The 19,428-nt window shown below is 43.4% G+C and overlaps 1 protein-coding gene across 1 annotated transcript in view; it reads right to left on the bottom strand.

The window, feature by feature from the left end:
- The window catches only part of adamts9 (ADAM metallopeptidase with thrombospondin type 1 motif, 9), a 129,779-nt gene extending 110,803 nt beyond the window's left edge, over nucleotides 1-18,976 (bottom strand). Inside the window, exons 1-4 of the mRNA XM_007895184.2 lie at nucleotides 18,672-18,976; nucleotides 17,272-17,630; nucleotides 12,491-12,656; nucleotides 70-338 (exon numbers count right to left, since the gene is read on the bottom strand). Of these exons, the coding sequence (XP_007893375.2) occupies nucleotides 70-338; nucleotides 12,491-12,656; nucleotides 17,272-17,630; nucleotides 18,672-18,759 (882 nt within the window). The 5' untranslated portion in view covers nucleotides 18,760-18,976. The remainder of the gene's footprint in view (nucleotides 1-69; nucleotides 339-12,490; nucleotides 12,657-17,271; nucleotides 17,631-18,671) is intronic.
- Nucleotides 18,977-19,428: the final 452 nt, after the last annotated feature.

The following is a 19,428-nucleotide window of genomic DNA, read 5'->3' as shown; positions in this document are numbered from 1 at the left end:
ATTCCTGTACAATACAAATAAAACATTCAGTAATAGAATGAGAAATCACACAGTGTCAACAGTACTTACAATAGACATTAAAGTAAGGACATAATGCTGTAGATTTGATCCATGATGTTCAACCATCTTGCTGTCTGCGACAACCATAACTTCCACGTACCGCGGATATGACAAAAAACGTTTTGTTCGTTTGTGACTTTCTGCTTCAGTGATGTTGCTATCAGTTCCATTGTAATGTCCAGCAAAATGGTGCAATGTAATACTATTTTTTAGGCTTTCTAGATCAGCCAAAATACTGCTGGGTGGTCTTGTGTTCCTTTTCTGACTATTTTTCTGACCTATGATCCGAACAAAGAAGAAAAAACTTTGGCATACTGACAGTAAATGTTAACAATAAAAACATGATGTTTCTGTGATCAAATCATATCAACATTGTCATTTGCATACCTGTAAAATACAACTAAAATATTCAATAATAGAATGAGAAATCACCCACTAGCACCAACACTTACAAATAGGCATTAAACTGCTACGTGCACAGGTGCTAACTACAATATACTGCAGAGACTTGAAATAACTGTTCAGTACAGAGAAAAAGTAACCTGAGAAATATTTCTGTGACATACACTTCTGAAGAAACAGATTTTATTTGTGGATTGTTTTTACGTTTGTGAGAGACGTCAGCGGCAGGGAATGGAACGCTTTCAGCAGTACATGTTTACAGGCAAGATGCAGAACAAATCTCCCCATTTCAGTTCAACACGTGCATTAACCCCAAACTCTGAAAAGTACCCCCAACTGCACCAGCATGATATTTCCATTCCCCACAACCAGCCATCCTTGTGATCTGTCTGAGCAAAGTGCCAATTAGTGCTGAATTGTGGGCCCTTTTATGTTTGGACTCACACCAAGACTGCTCAAACTCATTTAATGCAGGCTTCTTGCAGCCAGCAGAAAGAGGAAACTCTCTTCTCAACTCATACCTTAAGGTGAAGGCACTGTGATATTACCCACTACACCACCCAGCCTCACATACACATTACCTCAATTGTATCTGGAGGAGTCAATGGGCTAATATGCTAAGATATAAATAAATATTTGTGTTCGTGTTTTATCATTGTATGATCACTATCGCATATTTATTATAGTATCAACAGATTCACAGTCTGTTATTTAAAAGCATTAAACATTAAAAGCATGAAATAGGAAAACACACATTTTCTACGTTTTGTGGTTTAATTTGAAATCTGTCTACTTAAACTCTGTTAAAAGCAGTTTTTTTTAAAACAAAAAAAATCCTGCAAAGCCCTTTTAGGTGCTTTTACGATGCAATAATGTTCTATATCAAATGCAAGGAAAAATAATACGTAGGATTGCATCCAGACACAATCTACAAGAAAAGAAAAATCCCATTAACAACTATGCAAAATTATTTCAGTTATCTGTTTTTTCTGACACAATCTTGAAATAGATGGTATCCAGAGCTCAAAGTTCAGAATGAGCCATATTTCTAAAATGCTATTGATGGCAGAACATTGTCAGATTCAGAGTATATGTAACCAAATAAAAATGGTTCCAGAAAGATGAATGGTGCATATTAGGGGAAAGAGGTAATGACAAAAATATGCTAAATCATGCCCTTTCCTTTCCATAGGTAAGCATGGTAAATTACTGTTATGATGTCTGATATCAGATAGTATTCCTGAAATGTCTTCCAACAGTGTGTCAAATTCTGAGAGATGAAAGCAGAGCATCAGTTATTCAGTGTAATTATCAAAAGAGTTAAGTTGTCTCAAATCCAAATATTTCCCTCCCTGTTAATTCAGTTCATGGCATGTGCATTACTGACCCTCTACACATGCTGTGGACTACTGAGCTAACATGACTGGATCTGGAATTTGTCTAGTTTTCTACTAAAAGAAATTCTTATCAGTATTATGTTCTGTTTTTTTCCATATGTATCTGTCCTTTTTAAAAAAAACTTAGCTAGGGTTACATGCTTGACACTTCCTGTTACCAGGTAAATTTCATTACTGTTGATATGGCTATAAATTGAATCATATTTCAACATCGATGTAAGTCTACATTTAATCCAGCCGCCTCACAATATTCGGCTCATTGTAACTCTTCTAAGTCTATAACCTCAAGGAGGGGTTATCAGCACTCATTGTTTACACAATATTATCATTTTTTTTACAAATATGATTCAAATGTTCAGAAGAAAACAAAATAATAACGTTTAACTTGATTCTTTGTCAGAATCTCAGAAGTTCCGAAATCCTTTGCAAACAGGCATTGATATTGTGTTTACAGCCATTTAATGTTTAGACAATGCATAAACAAAAATTATCAGCACTTTCACAGGGAAAAGGCAGTGGATAGCTTTGACAAAAGATCGGGGAAGGTGAACAACTCACCCCAAGCCATTCCTTTCAGCACCACTGATGTTTCCCATACAAAACATGTCAGCAGGCCTATGACCTCTTGCTCCCAAACTCTCCTGGAATACATCTTTTGTTCACCTAACCAATTCAGATGACCTAAAGGTTGACTTTAAAGAGCTAGTCCGCCTTATATGGCAGGCACGTCACATTCCCCTTCCCTCCCCCGAGATGCTCATGAATCCGATCTGATCTGATCCGATCCGACACATTTTATTAACTCTGATATATATAATTACACATACACACTTTTTATCAGAAAGCAATGTATGCCAGTTGAACCAGCTTTCATTTTGCATCCTGTACCAGTCCTCAATGTAACTTAACGTTTTCACTGAAAAGTGACACAAATCCAGTGGCTAAAATGTTTGGAACTGTATGAATACATTCCTCACCAGTCTCCCTTGTTTCACCATCCATTGGCTCCAGCTAATCCAAAACTTTGTAGACTACATCCTCACCAAACTCTACTCGCCCACCAATCCAGTCCTCACCAGGCTCTACTGAATCCGTCTCCCATTGGATTCCATGACTCTGTCATTGTGAAGCTATCTGAGAGGTTATCTTTTAGGAAAGGTGCTATAAAATACAAGTTATAGTTCTTGTTGTTTAGTATCTTCCTCCTGCCTTTGACTGCTGGGTCATTCTCCATCTTGTGCTGTAACCTCAAGGAAATTGTTTAATGGGTGCTGGATCACCTTGGTGTCAGTCTAATTTTGTTTCCTCTCAGGCACTTGACTCTTAAACATTATCAGACAAAAAGACACAACTACCATATATACATGCAAATGCTGCAGATTCAAATTATACATTTTAACACTAACATTAATTTATTAGATGAGGCAGTTTTCATTCTTGCATAGGTCTAATTACTGTATACTGTGCAGAAGCATCAGAAGCAATGTCATATTACCTACCATGAATTATTTGATTTCTTGAAAGATTTCTACTTTTACACACAATTAAAAATTGCCATAATTTCCCCTCAATCACCTCACACGGATGACTGTAATTACTCTTTGCAAATGAAGAATTAACAATAAGCTTGAAACACTATTACACATCAAACAAAGTGCTTTTTGTTTTAGAAAACACAATGGACAAGTGAAAGTCCTTAGTAAGTAGAGTTCCTGGGGAATTTCCTCGAAACAGAACAATTTAAAAGTAGACTCCTGAATATTTTAGGTCAGCTCCGGGAAATCAAATCTTCTTAAGCCTCAAGTTTGGCACAAAACAATTTAGTTATTTTTGGCAGCCATATGTACTTTGCATTATTGAATTTATTCAATTATTTTGTGTGAAGGTGAATAGAGTTTCATGAATGCAACATTTAATGTCAGTTTTTATATTGTTTTTCATATCTTGCCCATTTCTATGTACATAGACATAAAGCCATAAAGCAGTCAGAAAGTGAAAGATGTAGCTTCTATCAACAAAATTTAAACTGTGATGAGGAGGGGGATCTGCAGAGTAAGTGACGTACAAATAGAACTCCACGTAGACTCATGTGGAGGATAGAGACTGGCATGGGCTAGTTGATCCGAATGGCCTGTTTCCATGTTGTACAATCTATGTATATTCATTCTTGAAAGTTAGCTGATATTAGCAGGGTATCGCCCTGTGTACCCAGGTTAACAGTCAGTATTCCCACTCCTGTGAGCTGAAATTCCAATCGCCATTCTGTGTAACTACATTGAAGAAGTTGACCTTTTTTCCCTTTTTAATTGTACATCATTAAATAATAATAATTCCTTGCATTTGATATATATAGCGCCTTATCACGTCTTCAAGACATCTCAAAGCGCTTCACAGAATATACTGTAAAGTGAATTGACTATATTTTGTGGGCAAAATGCAGCAGCCAATTGCACACAGCAGTGTCCCACAAACAGTTGTGGATTGAGTGACCACATTATTATTACTATTTTTTTTTGAAGGGATTATTACCCCCAGAAAAGCGATCCACCACTCGACAACCGGATTCCTACTTACTGCTAGGTAAGCAGAGGCGTGTGGAGTAAGGAAACTTGCACAACATTTCACCCCGTCCGGGAATTGAACCCAGGTCCTCTCGCTTGCGAGGTGAGTGCTCTAACCAATGAGCTCCAGGACTCAGAGTAAATGACATGCAGATAGAACTCCACATAAATAGACTTATGTGGAGGATAGAGACTAGCATTGACTAATTGGTCATTATAAGGAATGATAACTGGAATTTCAGGCCTCTGATCACCAGAGACTCTTCTGAAAAGAGTGTGTTTGTTGTGTGTGTGGACTTCTGGGGACAGCAGGATTGGATTCAGTTATGGTTCTTTCCTCCCCTCACTGTCAAATAGCCTGCTAACAATCATAGAGCAACAGCACTTGGCTGATGTATCGGAGAGCAAAGCAAAAATTAGTCCAATGGCTTCAGGAGAGGAAGATAAGAAAAAATGGAAGAAGGGAAAGGAGCAGAGAAAATTGGTTTTGAGAGAAAATGTATTATATAAATGTGGAACATAGATATATATTATAACAAATTACTTGACGCATATCCTGGCGATCAGTTATAGAAAACTAGGATGGGATAAAATGGCATTTTGACAGGAAAAAAAGACTGTAGTAGTATGGGAATGAATTGCAAATAAACATAACCAGGCTCCAAAGTTCAACCTGGGTTCATTCTAAATCCTCAAATGGAAGGGAGACAGACCAACGATGAATGGATTTTGTGCGCCCTGAATGCTGAGACAATCTACTGAGGAAATACATTTTTACTTTGTAATGTAGTATTTTCACAATATTTTACATTTTAAGAGGCCAATGAGTGAATTTTGTTTATTTAGAAATTTAAGGACTTGTGAAAAGGAATTTTAGCTACTTCCTCCAGGAATGTGGAAAATAAACTTGGCTCACTGCAGAAGAATTTGAGAAAATGCTCTCTAAAATTGATCACTTCCTGTGTACATATATGACCTAAAGAAGTCATTATAAATTTATTTTATTAGCCAAAATTGAACAGGAAGTTTTGTTGGATATCAACATTTAAAAGGGAACAAATGACCCATTAAAGCCATTTCAGAAAACTAATAAAAATTCTTTAGATTGGCCAAGTGCAACATTAAATGCAAGGATTATCATTATATATTTGTTAGATATGCCATATTATATGTCATTTCCATTCACCACTGATACTCTAGAAGGATTTTAAATAGCTATCAATACTAACAGCTGTCTTGAAATAAACAACTCATAAGAACAATACCTAAATTGTGCAAGCTCTTATATCTTTAAAAATGGATAAGAGGTCAGTTAAAAAAANGTACGCAATCTTAGGCTTAATTGTACTATACATAAATACAAAAGCAATTTGCAGTTATATAGTACCCTTCATGTTGGATGGATGTCTCAAAGTGTTTCACACAGCTGATTGGGTACTCTACCCTGTGGGGTGGGGTTGAAGCTGAGGATGCAGGAAGAGGGAAAGATGACTGAAAGTGCATTGAAGAGGTAGGTTTTAAGGGAGGCTTTAAAAGTGGAGAGGGAAGATCTCGGGTGGAGTTCAAGAAAAATAAATACACACATCAATGAACGAACCACTTGAGCTTACTTTCTCATCAATGTCATCTAAATATTTCAATTGTGTTACTGCACTAAAAAAAACAGTATAACTAGTATTCTAGCTTTCATACAAACAGAAAATGTCTGCCAAATATTCACAAACGTGTTTTTGTGTGATGAAGACATCCAACTTTATTTCCCTTAATGTAGATTAATCCAAACAGAATCACAGCCCTTTAACATTCATGTGCTTCATGCCAACATCTTTTACAGCGCCTTGGGATGTCCTCCCAACGTGAAAGGCGCTCTATAAATGGAATCTTGTTGTTGTTGTAAGTGGGTTCTTGATGGAAAAATGCTTTTTCTTTTACTAGAATAGCAGCATGTCTTTCTTTCAACCCCTGAAAGCTCTACAGAATACAATAATAATAATAATAATAATCCTTGCAATTGGTATTGCGCCTTTCACGGAAGGAGAAGATCTCAAAGCTTTTTCCAGGACAACTATTCATGCTCATCTGCTGGTAGAAAGTTTAAGTGATTATAATACTGAAACATCCCATTGAAAATGCTTCATAGGGAGTCATAAGTAAAATCAAAGGATGGCTGAAGTCATCAGCCCCATGCATGTAAAATAAGTTTAAGGTTGAGCCTTAACTATGCCATATTATATGTCATTTCCATTCACCAATGAAAATCTAGAAGGATTTTAAATAGCTATCAATACTAACAACTCATAAGAACAATACCTAAATTGTGCAAGTTATTATGTCTTTAAAAATGGATAAGAGGTCAGTTAAAAAAATGTATGCAATTTTACCCACTTTGCAATCGTAAGATTATATTACATAGGTGAGTTATTAAATGCTTAACTTACAAGACTCTTTATATGGCAAGGATTTGGATACTATGGGAACATATTAGGAACATTGGATGTTATTAATATGCTCAAGAAATACTTCCTGGTGTCCGTCTTGAAATTGCCCTTTGCAACTCTAAACCCATGTCCTGTTGTTCTGCTGTCTCAGTATATCTCAACATAAATTGTTTTATTTTTAGAATTGAATCAACAACAAAATGTGTAGTTTCATTCCAATTTGGGGAGCTGGCCATTTGATTCAGAGGCAAGTGGTAAGCCACACCTCTTCTGCTCATCATTGGCTGGAATGCAACACACGTCAAGCTGTTGCCAATGTAAAGCCAACTTTCAAACTAAAAAATTGTTGTACGTTTAACAATTTCTCAGTTTGGCCACCCTTAAGCTTTTAAGCATTAATCGTGAGCTGCCCACACTACGAGTTGTATCATAACATGAAATATTAATTGGCACTTGACACCGGTTAACAGAGCTTATTTTTGGATGTGCAGTTCTCTCTTTTACTTGGACTCAACCCCAGGCCAGACTGATTTAGAGCTGACAGCATACAATAACTGAGGTTTTCACACTCCAAATTGATGCATTGCTTCAAAACTAATGGCATAACAGTGGCACATGTGACATATCAATAATACGGTTGTTAACAGATCAACAACAACAACAAAATTACATTTATAGAACGCCTTTCATGTCGAGAGGACGTCCCAAAGCGGTGAACAGTCAGCTGTCGGGGTCCGAGCATGGGGGAGGGGCGGCGTAGGGGTGAGGGAAGGCAGAGAGGTGCGAGGGAGACCAAAGGCACGGTCGAAGAGAAGAGTCTTGAAACCGGCCTTAAAGGATGCAAGGGAGGAAGCAAAGTGAAGGGACCATGGGATGGAGTTCCAGAGTGTGGAGGCAGAGAGGCTGAAAGCCCGGCCACCAATGGTAGATCAGCAATTGAGCTCAACTCTCTTGGTCTGACAATAAGAATGGAATGACAATCACATCTCTGTATTGAAACTAAAGATTGTTTTCTATCAGTCTGCTTTGGGAACAATATACAACTATGCCACACCACCCGTCTGATGAATGTCCTGTAATTGTGTTGAGGTATCTTACACTGAGTCTGAAAGCATATCATTCAGGTAATAAGAACACTGACTTTTGCAACAATACAACCAATCTAAGAATTACTGGATTATTTGTACCATAAACCAGGAAACAGACGATAGGCAAAGCAAGTTTTGTCCTTCAAATGATTGCTATTCTCAGTAACAATAATATCTACTTGATCAGTTTCAGTGACCGTACAGGTCATTATTGTGCATTTCTGGTTCCTTTCAGAAATCCCTAACTAAACAATGAATCTGATGGGTGCAGGATCACATCTTAAAACTATCTTCATTTAGACTTGAACACCCTTGAATGCATCTTAAATGAATAATGTTCATTATACAATATCTAAAAACGGGTTACTACAGAAGTATGGGAAATGGACAAAAAAAGGCAAGTAGACAGGATTGAAAATATTGCTGTTTAAATGAGCCAGCACAGACACAAAGGAGTAGAAAAACTATGGTATATTTCTACTCATTCATTTCTATTTTGGTAATATTTTCTAAAGGCACAGACTCAAAATTGAAAATGTCGACCTTATTCTAACATGATTCCACAGACTCCATGCTGCCATCGACTAACCCACTGTCCGAAAGGATACATAAATTGCCACCAATTTCTGCGTCCCAATTACTCCTTAAGGAGCTTCACTTATTTTCACCTGCCTTCCCCTTACAACTCAACTTCCTTAATTCATGCACAAAACTTGTTCTTAGCCCGCAAACTCATTCAGCTACACAACCCAAGATCCAGCTTCTCGAAATGAATGCTCTCAGGCCCCTAATCCTTATCTCCCATCTGGCATCTGATCCAACTCATATTCACCCTCACCCATAACTCATCTCCATTGGCAGCTTCTAATGATCCTGTCCCCACATTCCCGCAAGAACTCGAACATCTGAGAAATGCTCTTCCGAAGTTTCTCATGTCCTTTTTTGCTCACGTCTTATGAAGCTTGACATTTTTGTTTATTTAATTCCAATTTGGTCTCTTCCCCCCACCCCCTTTATTTCATCTGTTTGTTTTTTTTAGTTTGTTTGTTTTCTGATTTTAGAGTTGGTTCTTTCTCCATGGGCTCATGTCCCTATCTTTCATCGTACTTCATTTGTGCACACTTCTTTATTCTTCTATTTCTTCCCTCTTATTCTTAGGCTTTGTGTTACTCATGAAAATATAGCAGTTTTTAATTTTTGTTTATAGCTTCCTCTGCAATACCATCATAATGTGACATTGATCGTACCATAGAACAATGCAGCAAAATTTAGCAGTCCAAAGAAAAGTGAAGCAAGAGAGCAATTGCACTTAGTAATTACACATTTATAAACCACCAAAATTAAACAGGAGTATAAGAAGAAAATGGCCATCCCAAAGTAGAATTCAACATCCACCGGACTAGATTATATCACCGGATCACAAAAACTATAACAGGAACAACTTGCATTTATATAGCGCCCCTCATGCAAGATAGCATTCCAGAGCGCTTGACAATGGCGGAGCACAACTCAAGCTGGGAGGAGGGAGAGGTGACCATAGGCACCATCGAATAGGAAGACCTTCAGTGTGACATGAAGATGGGAAAGGTAGGGGAAAGGCATATGGATAGAGGAAGAGTGTTCCAGAGTTTCGGAGCGCAGAGGCTGAAAGTACAGCCACTAATGGTGGAACGGAGGGCACGAGAGACATGCAGAAGGCTGGAGCCAGTCAAGCAGAGGCAGCGGGTTATGGGTTGGGGGGTAAGCAGGTCAGAGGTAGGGAGGTGCCAGGGCATGAAGGAATTTGAAAACAAGTGTGAGGATCTTGAAATCGATCTGTTCGATGATAGGGAGCCAGTGGAGTCTGACTAGAATTGTTCTGTTGGGGGTACAGAGTTTATTACGGTTGATTATGCATGCTGCTGAGTTTGGGATCAGCTGGATCCTGTGCATGGTGGAGCTGGGGAGACCGGCAAAGAGGGCATTCGAGAAGTCGAATATTACTAACAATATTATAGAAAAACAACATATTACCAACAACCGTTTCAACAGTAAAGCGGTACACAAACTATTCACATTTTCATAGTTGTAAAATACAAACCCTTTTAAGTTTATCTTAAAAACACACTTAATGCAGGACTCATTATAATGCTAAACCCCATTCATAACTAATAATGTTAATTATTGCACACTCAAACAGCTTGTTCAAAAAGTAACTATGCTTCCCCTTAATGGTTTCGCACATTTGTGACCTTAAGCCACAAAGTCATTTTTAAAGCTCAACAGTTAGTAACAAGTCAGGCCTTGCTTGTCCATGAGCTAACCAACAGATTAGTATTCTCTTAAAACTTTATGGGGTATCACAAATTAATTTCACCATGAAACAATTGAAAAGAATAACCTATACTTTAACTTGCATTTATATAGCACCCTTCACATAGGATAATGTCACTGTGGGCTTTACAAGTACAGGGTCATCTGCCAGGCTACTGAAACCTTCCACTCATAAATTTTTCGATACATTTCCTGCAAATATACAAGTAATTTGAATCCATTTTTATCTGTAGTCTGCAGCAATGCGTTTTCTGTACAACAATGTTGTTCCACTGCATTGAAAACAGAACAATTCACTTCAGTGTGCTGCACTAGCTAGTCAATCACAGGAAAGTGCTTATAAACTCGTGCACATCTTATTTATTCATTTTCTTAGCATTTCAAAGCATCCAGAATTTGGCAAATTTTAAAATACAGCCATAAGAATAAAAAAGGAAAAAAAGACAATGTAGTCTGTAAACTTTTTCCTTTTTGATTTGACTTTTTCATATTTATTTCAGTAGATCAGGTTTACAATTACATTAAATTAATTTATGCTGATGTTGGTGATTTTTTGTTTCATTTATATTAATGGATAAGGATCAGTGTTAGTGTACAAATTGAAAATGTACGGAAATGTTGGCTTCACAGAGTGGAACTTTATGTCGACTGGCAGTCTAAGGGCTGATTTCCTGCTATTACATAATTACAACAATAAAATTTCAACTAAGCTTTCAGTTTTCATGAACTCACATGCTTAAGCCACGATTCTTATGAAGGACATTGTTTTCTGAATAAATATTTAATTTGAAACAATGAAAATAGTCATTACAAATATCAGTCCATTGAACAAGCATTATGTGAAAAGGGTACACTATTATTAAAAATTCTGATAACTAGTCTACAAACATGAGTTGGCTCAAATTCCAAAAGCCTGTTTTCACCAATATACATCCACACAATGCAACTGCTAATAGGTTAGTCACATTGTATCTGCACTAAACATATACAGACAGTACCCTCCTCTGCACTCTATACCCTGAAAAAATAGTATCCATCATTATACAGTACATTTTTTGATGAAAAAACGTTAAAAAAATAGACATTTAGGATATTAATACACTTGAATCATATTTAGAAATGGCTAATCCAACTCAATTTGTTAGAAATCCAAACAATTTTTCATCTGGATGTTATATTAATATTATCCATTTAAGTTTTTATTGCAGTCTTGAAACCAGAAATTGTCCCGACTCTCAATAAATTTTAACCTGAACATTGCTGCTGAATCCCTAATGGACCTCTGCCTTTTTGTAGGAATAATGCACAACCTACTCATTTCCATTCCCTCATTGTTTGCCTTCCACAAACAACAACTGCATTGGTGTTGGATCCTGCTCTTGCCTCTCATTTCCATCCATCCCTCACTTTCACTTAACCCAGTTATGCCTTTCCTTTTTCTGGATTTTTCCTATTCCATTTCAAATAATTTCCAATATCTATTCTAAACCACAAACTTGCACAAATAGTTAGAATGCATTCTGAGGAAGGGTCATGCCTAATGCTATAACTAAGTTTCTCTCTGAATGCTGGTTAACTTGTTGTGGAACTCCAGCAATTCTTTTTCTTATTTGACACTAATTATTAAATTTGAATATTTCAACTCAATTCATCATCAGTTTATTTAGGGAATACCCATGAAACACAGTTTTGCGGATATTGCTTGACTTAACAACAACTAGTTTTAAGAATCTGGTTCACCGTCAAATGAGATTATATAAATTATGCTTGCATTTGATATAGTACCTTAGAACATCGTCGAGCAATTTCAAAGCTCTTTATTGTTGATATCCATTTTGCTCGGTTTCAATTTTGCTACATCAAATTAAACTCTTACTATAAGTTTGTCAACATGCTGGTCCTTCTCGTAAATAACATTTCCATTGTTGAGACTTAATAAAAATATTGTTCCTATATTGAAAAATAAACAATGTTTTCGGTAGTGCAAACTATGTTATGAAACATTATGATCTGTACAGAGAATATTGGATTATAATAATAACATATTGATTGTAAAGTTTATTTGCACTAATTAAGCATGGGTAACTGATTTGTACAATAAACTTGGATAGCATATTTTAACCATCAAGCATCTTCTATCACCGCAGTTTACAAGTCATAGTTTAGTGACCCATCCTGGCGAGTGTGATTTCCTCTTGTTTGGTACAAAAAAATGTTGAAACATACAGTACCTGAGTTGCCACAACTATCAGTGAGTTCCCTTGTCAATTTAGTCTTCAGAGCATCTCGTTTGTACACACGATGTGGTTTGTTGTGTTCTTCATTGTATTCTTCCCCATTGGGTAGGGCGAGAGGCTCCACAAAATATTCCCCACCGTGCGATGTGAACATGCCAAACTGTGAAGAGAACATATAGTAAATGCTTGAATACTGTACATACTTTAAAGTGGTTACAAATGGTTCCCTGTTAGATTATCAACGCTTTCCGAGATGTGGCTGGTGTTGGATTAAATAGGATTTCCCAAAACAGGCACTTGGCCAAGTTTGAAGCAATGTTGTGACACCTTCATGGTGAACACGGCGCAAGGAAAACAAGATACTATAGAGTCATCTCTATAGTATCTAGTTATCAAGATACTCAACAAACATGCAACTTCTCTCCAAAAACACATTCCATCAGTCAAGATTTAACACGACTGCATATATATATGTAAAAATGCAGGAGGAAATATAGCAAGAAAGATTTTTTAAAAAACAGGCTTTATCACTGAAGGCTGGTTTGCGGGACCTGATGCTTGTCCAACCACAAGTCTAACAAAGTTTGCCTCAGGTGTGAAGACATCTCTAAGCTTCTCTGTGCAGCTCTTGCCCCCACCACCCCGCCTCCCAACACCTCTCTCTCCCCCATGTTAAGAGAGTCTATGAAGAGATTACATGTTGCACGTTACCATTTCTCCCCCTCCTTCCACTGTCCACTCAACCCAATCTACTCAGTGTAGTGGAGACACAAGGACCCGCTCCCCTCTCCCCCCCCACCCATGCTCACGCATGCGCCCTCTCTCAGTGCCTCCCTTTTTAAGGTGGACCACACTAACACAAGCTGCCAAACAACTTCAAAAAACTCTTCACACAACTTCACCCCCTTCCCTGCCCACAAGAGCAGCCAGGCACATTTATGCACTTCTTAAAAAAAGAATAAGTTGTAGTCATTTCACAGCTAAATTTACCCTCAATGTTCTCTCTCTCTTTCTCGATGCATAGAAAGGGGGAATAGGTTGCAATATTTTCTGAATTCCCCCCACGCCCCACCCTTCCTTCCCAGCACGGCAAAACCTTAGGCAAGTTTCTTTACTCCACACGCTTGATAATAATCCCTCAAATGAAAAAAAAAGATAATAAATTGGCCACTTCAATCCACGACCGTCTGTGGGACACTGCCGCGCGCAACCGGCTGCCGTGTTTCGCCCACAAACACATAGTCGATTCACTTTACAGTCTATTCCGTGAAGTGCTGTGAGACGTCTCGAAGACGTGACAAGGCGCTACATCAAATGCAAGGATTATTATTATTATTATGGAAGATGTCGATCCTTTGCCGCCTTAAAAAGGGAGGGGATAAAAGCCACATCTGCAGGAAAGCAGCGCCGCCCACCAGCCAAGGGAGCAAAACAATAGTCACACTGGTAAACAAGATAGTCTGGTAAATAAGCAGCTGTACCGGGGGGTGTGGGGGGGGGGGGGGGGGGGAGAAAGTGACTGTTTGCTCTAAGCTCAGTAACGATGCACTTGCAGTCCTCAGGCTTATTGAAGCTGGTTTGTAACTGTCTGTTTCCAGCTGTGCGGACAGACACCACCGGGGACCAGATTCACCGACTGTTGTGGTGACTGCGGGAACATCCAACTCCACCGCCGCCGCCGCCGCCGCCACCGGTCAGGGCAGCGCTCGGGGGCATTGCCCCCTTCGCCCCGAATGGCTTACGGCAGCACAAGGTAAGCGAATAATAACGCGCCCCAAGTGTCCTCCTGGCGGCCTTACTCCAAAGCGACGTTCGTGATCTTAACGTAAAGCCTCGAAGCCACAGTAGATGATCCGAATAACCAAATGCCTCAAATAGAGTTGGAATAATCCACCATCTAAAACGTTTTTTTTTAGACCCAATGTTTCACTGCGACCTTTAAAACCGATCCAAAATAAGAGCCTTCCCCCATCTGCCTCTGTGTCGTGAACTTTCAAAATATCTGGAGGTCCGACGTGACATTAAATTGTGGTTTTTTTCTTTAAAAAAGTTTTAAATCGTCCTTTTTTGTTATTTTTTTTAAAAAAATATTTTTTTTACAAAGTACTTGTTGTTGACGGTGGGAAGGAAGTTAAGCCGAAAAAAAATAATTCAAAATAAAAGCGTTCCGCTTAAAATGTCCCAATTGTTTGTCATCGCCGAGAGAGGGAGAGAGAGAGGGGGAGAGAGAGGGAGGGAGAGAGAGGGAGAGAAGGGGAGAGAGAGAGGGGGGGGAGAGAGGGGGGGAGAGAGAGAGAGAGAGGGGGGGAGGGAGAGAGAGGGAGGGGGGGGAGAGAGAGGGGGGGAAGAGAGAGAGGGGGAGAGAGAGGGGGAGAGAAAGAGAGAGAGGGGGAGAGGGAGAGAGAGGGGGAGAGAGAGAGAGAGGGGGAGAGAGAGAGAGAGGGGGAGAGGGGGAGAGGGAGAGAGAGGGGGGGAGAGAGAGAGAGAGAGGGGGAGAGAGGGAGAGAGAGAGGGGGGGAGAGAGGGAACAAGTTGGTAAGGGGGTTTGGGCGCCAGGTCCTGTCCCCGGTTACTGTGGGTAAAGCCGATGCTCTCTGTCCTGAGGGCTGTCAGAGGTTGAGGGGTTTTTCCCGATCCTGACGTAGACTTTGCGGAGTCTCCGGGAGGCGCTCTGACCCCGAGCTCTGACCCCGAGCTCTGACCGGGAGCTCTGACCCCGAGCTCTGACCGGGAGCTCTGACCCGGAGCTCTGACCGGGAGCTCTGACCCCGAGCTCTGACCGGGAGCTCTGACCCCGGAGCTCTGACCGGGAGCTCTGACCGGGAGCTCTGACCCGGAGCTCTGACCCGGAGCTCTGACCCCGAGCTCTGACCCGGAGCTCTGACCCGGAGCTCTGACCCGAGCTCTGACCGGAGCTCTGACCCCGAGCTCTGACCGTGAGCTCTGACCCGGAGCTCTGACCGGGAGCTCTGACCCGGAGCTCTGACCCCGAGCTCTGACCGGGAGCTCTGACCCCGAGCTCTGACCCCGAGCTCTGACCGGGAGCTCTGACCCGGAGCTCTGACCGGGAGCTCTGACCGGGAGCTCTGACCCCGAGCTCTGACCCGGAGCTCTGACCGGGAGCTCTGACCCCGAGCTCTGACCGGGAGCTCTGACCCGGAGCTCTGACCGGGAGCTCTGACCGGGAGCTCTGACCCGGAGCTCTGACCGGGAGCTCTGACCCGGAGCTCTGACCGGGAGCCGTCACCGCGCACTCGGGAGTTTGGGGCTCCCACTCGAGGTGTCCTTGACGCAGGTTTCTGACAACTTAACTTAATTTAACTTGACTTGACTTGTGTCTCACTCAACTCCCCGAGTTGCAGACATTGGGCTGAGGGTTGAAGCTGCCGCTTGGACAGTTTGGGGGGTAGGGGGGGTGATGGGGGTGGGGGGTGCTGGGGGTAGGGGGGTGATGGGGTGGGGGGTGCTGGGGGTAGGGGGGGTGGGGGGGGTGCTGGGGATGGGGGGGTGGGGGTGGGGAGGTACTGGGGGTGGGGGGGTGCTGGTGGTGGGGGGTGCTGGGGGTAGGGGGTGCTGGGGGTGGGGGGGGGGGGGTGCTGTGGGTGGGGGGTTGCTGGGGGTAGGGGGGGGTGCTGGGGGTGGGGGGTGCTGGGGGTAGGGGGTGCTGGGGTGGGGGGGGGTGCTGTGGGTGGGGGGTTGCTGGGGGTAGGGGGGTGCTGGGGTGGGGGGTGCTGAGGTGGGCGGGTGCTGGGGTGGGGGGTGGGGGGTGCGCTGGGAGTGGGGGGTGATGGGGTGGGGGGGGGGGTGTGGGGTGGGAGTGGGGGGTGATGGGGGTGGGAGTGGGGGGTGATGGGGGTGGGAGTGGGGGGTGATGGGGGTGGGAGTGGGGGGTGATGGGGGGGTGGGGGGTGATGGGGGTGGGGGGGGTGATGGGGGTGGGAGTGGGGGGGTGATGGGGTGGGAGTGGGGGGTGATGGGGTGGGAGTGGGGGGGTGATGGGGTGGGTGGGGGGTGATGGGGTGGGAGTGGGGGGTGATGGGGGGTGGGGGGATGGGTGGGTGGGGGGTGATGGGGTGGGAGTGGGGGGGTGATGGGGGTGGGAGTGGGGGGTGATGGGGTGGGAGTGGGGGTGATGGGGTGGGAGTGGGGGGGTGATGGGGGTGGGAGTGGGGGGTGATGGGGTGGGAGTGGGGGGGTGATGGGGTGGGAGTGGGGGGGTGATGGGGGTGGGGTGGGGGGGGGGGGGGGTGGGGGGGTGATGGGGGTGGGAGTGGGGGGTGATGGGGTGGGAGTGGGGGGGTGATGGGGGTGGGAGTGGGGGGGTGATGGGGTGGGAGTGGGGGGTGATGGGGTGGAGTGGGGGGGTGATGGGGGTGGGAGTGGGGGGGTGATGGGGTGGGGGTGGAGGGGTTTGGATGGCGATCTGTTTCAACGTTGCATTGAAATATCAGGTGATATTGCGATGTGTGAAGACTTTCCAAAATCAGCAGCGAAACTTTCAAGATGAGGAAATGTCCCGTCGTTTAATAAATATTATGTTTATTATATAATATATATATATATGCATTCCCCTTTGTGCTTTACTTACATTCGTGTTATCAAACATTTTTTTAAAATAAACCGTCTGTACATAACACACACACACACACACACACACACACACACACGATTGGTTCTGCGCGCGTTGTAATAGCCATTAAAACGCACTCTTCCCTCCCAAAAAAGTGCAAACAAATTAGATTGAGTAGAGAGAGGGTTAACAGTGCTTCACTTACCAGTCCCGAGCAGAGGCTGATCACAGCTGTGTGCTCCGGTTTGGCATTGACATGTCCGGTGTAGAAGCAGTGCCTGGAGTCAGTGTCGAGGTGAAGGGCCGTGAGATTGGGTTGTATTCCAAAGTGTGTAACGGTAAAAATCGGTGCCATAAATCCAGAGTCGGCGGTGAGGTTCAGGTGAAAGGTTCGCCCGAACGCAGTGATTCGGTAATGAGTTACTGAGGCCCAGAGGTCGGAGTCGGGGCTTCGCTTCCTCCTCCTGAAATGCACGGTGTTGGGGAAGGGGTCTCCCAACTCACTCACCCGACTGGGACTCACCACCTCAGACGCCGTCAATTGCTCATCAAAACGTCGTTTGGCTGAAACCCGATTAAAAATAAACACAACCACAAAAAATAACCCAACGTTAACACATGAAAACATCGCGAATGAAACTGTAAAGCGGGTCTAATGTACCCCCCCCCCCACCCACCCACCCACACCCCCCCCCCCCCACACACACACCCACACCCACACACACACCCACCCACACACACCCACCCACCCACACACACCCACACACACACCCACACCCATACACCCACACACACCCACACCCATACACCCACACACACCCACACCCACACACACCCACACCCATAAACCCACACACACCCACACACACACACACACACCCAACACCCACACACACCCACACACACACACACACCCATACACCCACACCCATACACCCACACCCACCCACACACACACCCACACACACCCACACACACCCCACCCACACACACCCACCCACCCACACCCATACACCCACCCCACCCACCCACCCACACACACCACACCACCCACACACACACCCACCCACACACCCACCCACACACCCACACACCCACACACACACCCACACACACCCACCCACCCACACACACCCACACCCATACACCCACACACACCCACCCACACACCCACCCACACACACACACACACCCACACACACACACACACACCCACACCCACCCACACACACACCCACACACCCACACACACACCCACACACCCCCACACACCCACACACCACACACACACACACACCCCCCCCCCACCCACACACACACCCACACACCCACCCACACACACACACACCAATAAATAAGTTTGTATCTGCTGTATTCATGTTTCCGTAACAAAACCTGTTAAATATTATTAGCGTCGTTGTATTTTTAGCTTAAAAATAGTACTTCTAAAAGATTCACTTTTCTCTCTCTCTCCACACACTTTCTCTCTCTCTCTCTCTCTCCCCCTCTCACACACACACACACACACAGTGCCCAACGCCAAAAAAAAACGTGTGTAAAAAAATAATAAGATGTAAAGTGGTTAACAATACGTTAAAGCATTACCTGTTCTGGGGTACATTTGTGGCTTATCTTCTACACTGAAGCCGACAAGTAACGTTACAATCCCCACTGCCCACAACACAAGATACATGATTCTCGACTGTGCACAGAAAGCCCTCCACCACAAGTCAACCACTGTAACTTGGCACTCGGAGCTTTCATTCAGTGTATCCTCGACTTCACAGTGCTACGGGAGTTGGCGTTTGGGTTCGGTATCATCCGAGATCGCTCGCGTAATATTGGGTAAGACATCATGGAAGACGGGTTACAGAGCTACTTCTACTTACTCCCCAGTGCGGGTGACGGGAACTCAAAGATCTGATTTGGGGGTAGGGGTGGGGGTGGGTGGGGGGGGTGGGGGGGGGGGGAAGGGGGAGGTTACGGGGCGGGTTCAAACAGCTTTAGCCCCTAATGTACAAACTACTACTGACGGCGAGTGAGCACCGCCTCTCCCTTATCGAGACCAATGGCCGGGTCTCTGTCTCTCTCTCTCTCTCTCTCTGCTAATCAGGCACTGGGCCTGTCTGTCTGTCTGTCTGTCTGTCTACTATTTTTTTCCCCCCCGAAACATTTTTCCCCACCGATTAAATGGGAGAGGCAATCCCTCTTTTATATAACAATGCTTAACCCCAACAGTGTCAAAGACAAATCTCACACCAAAGCACCTCGTCCTCACTGGATCACCGCAGGCGATGGGGTGGGGGTGGGGGGGAGAGGGGAGAGAGAGGTTGGTTGAATGTAAATATAATTGAGCCCACAT

Source organism: Callorhinchus milii, unplaced genomic scaffold (assembly GCF_018977255.1).
Source record: "Callorhinchus milii isolate IMCB2004 unplaced genomic scaffold, IMCB_Cmil_1.0 Scaffold12, whole genome shotgun sequence".
Classification (NCBI taxonomy): Eukaryota; Metazoa; Chordata; class Chondrichthyes; order Chimaeriformes; family Callorhinchidae; genus Callorhinchus; species Callorhinchus milii.
The sequence above is the reverse complement of the archived record's forward strand: the minus strand, read 5'-3'. Positions and strand labels throughout refer to the sequence as shown.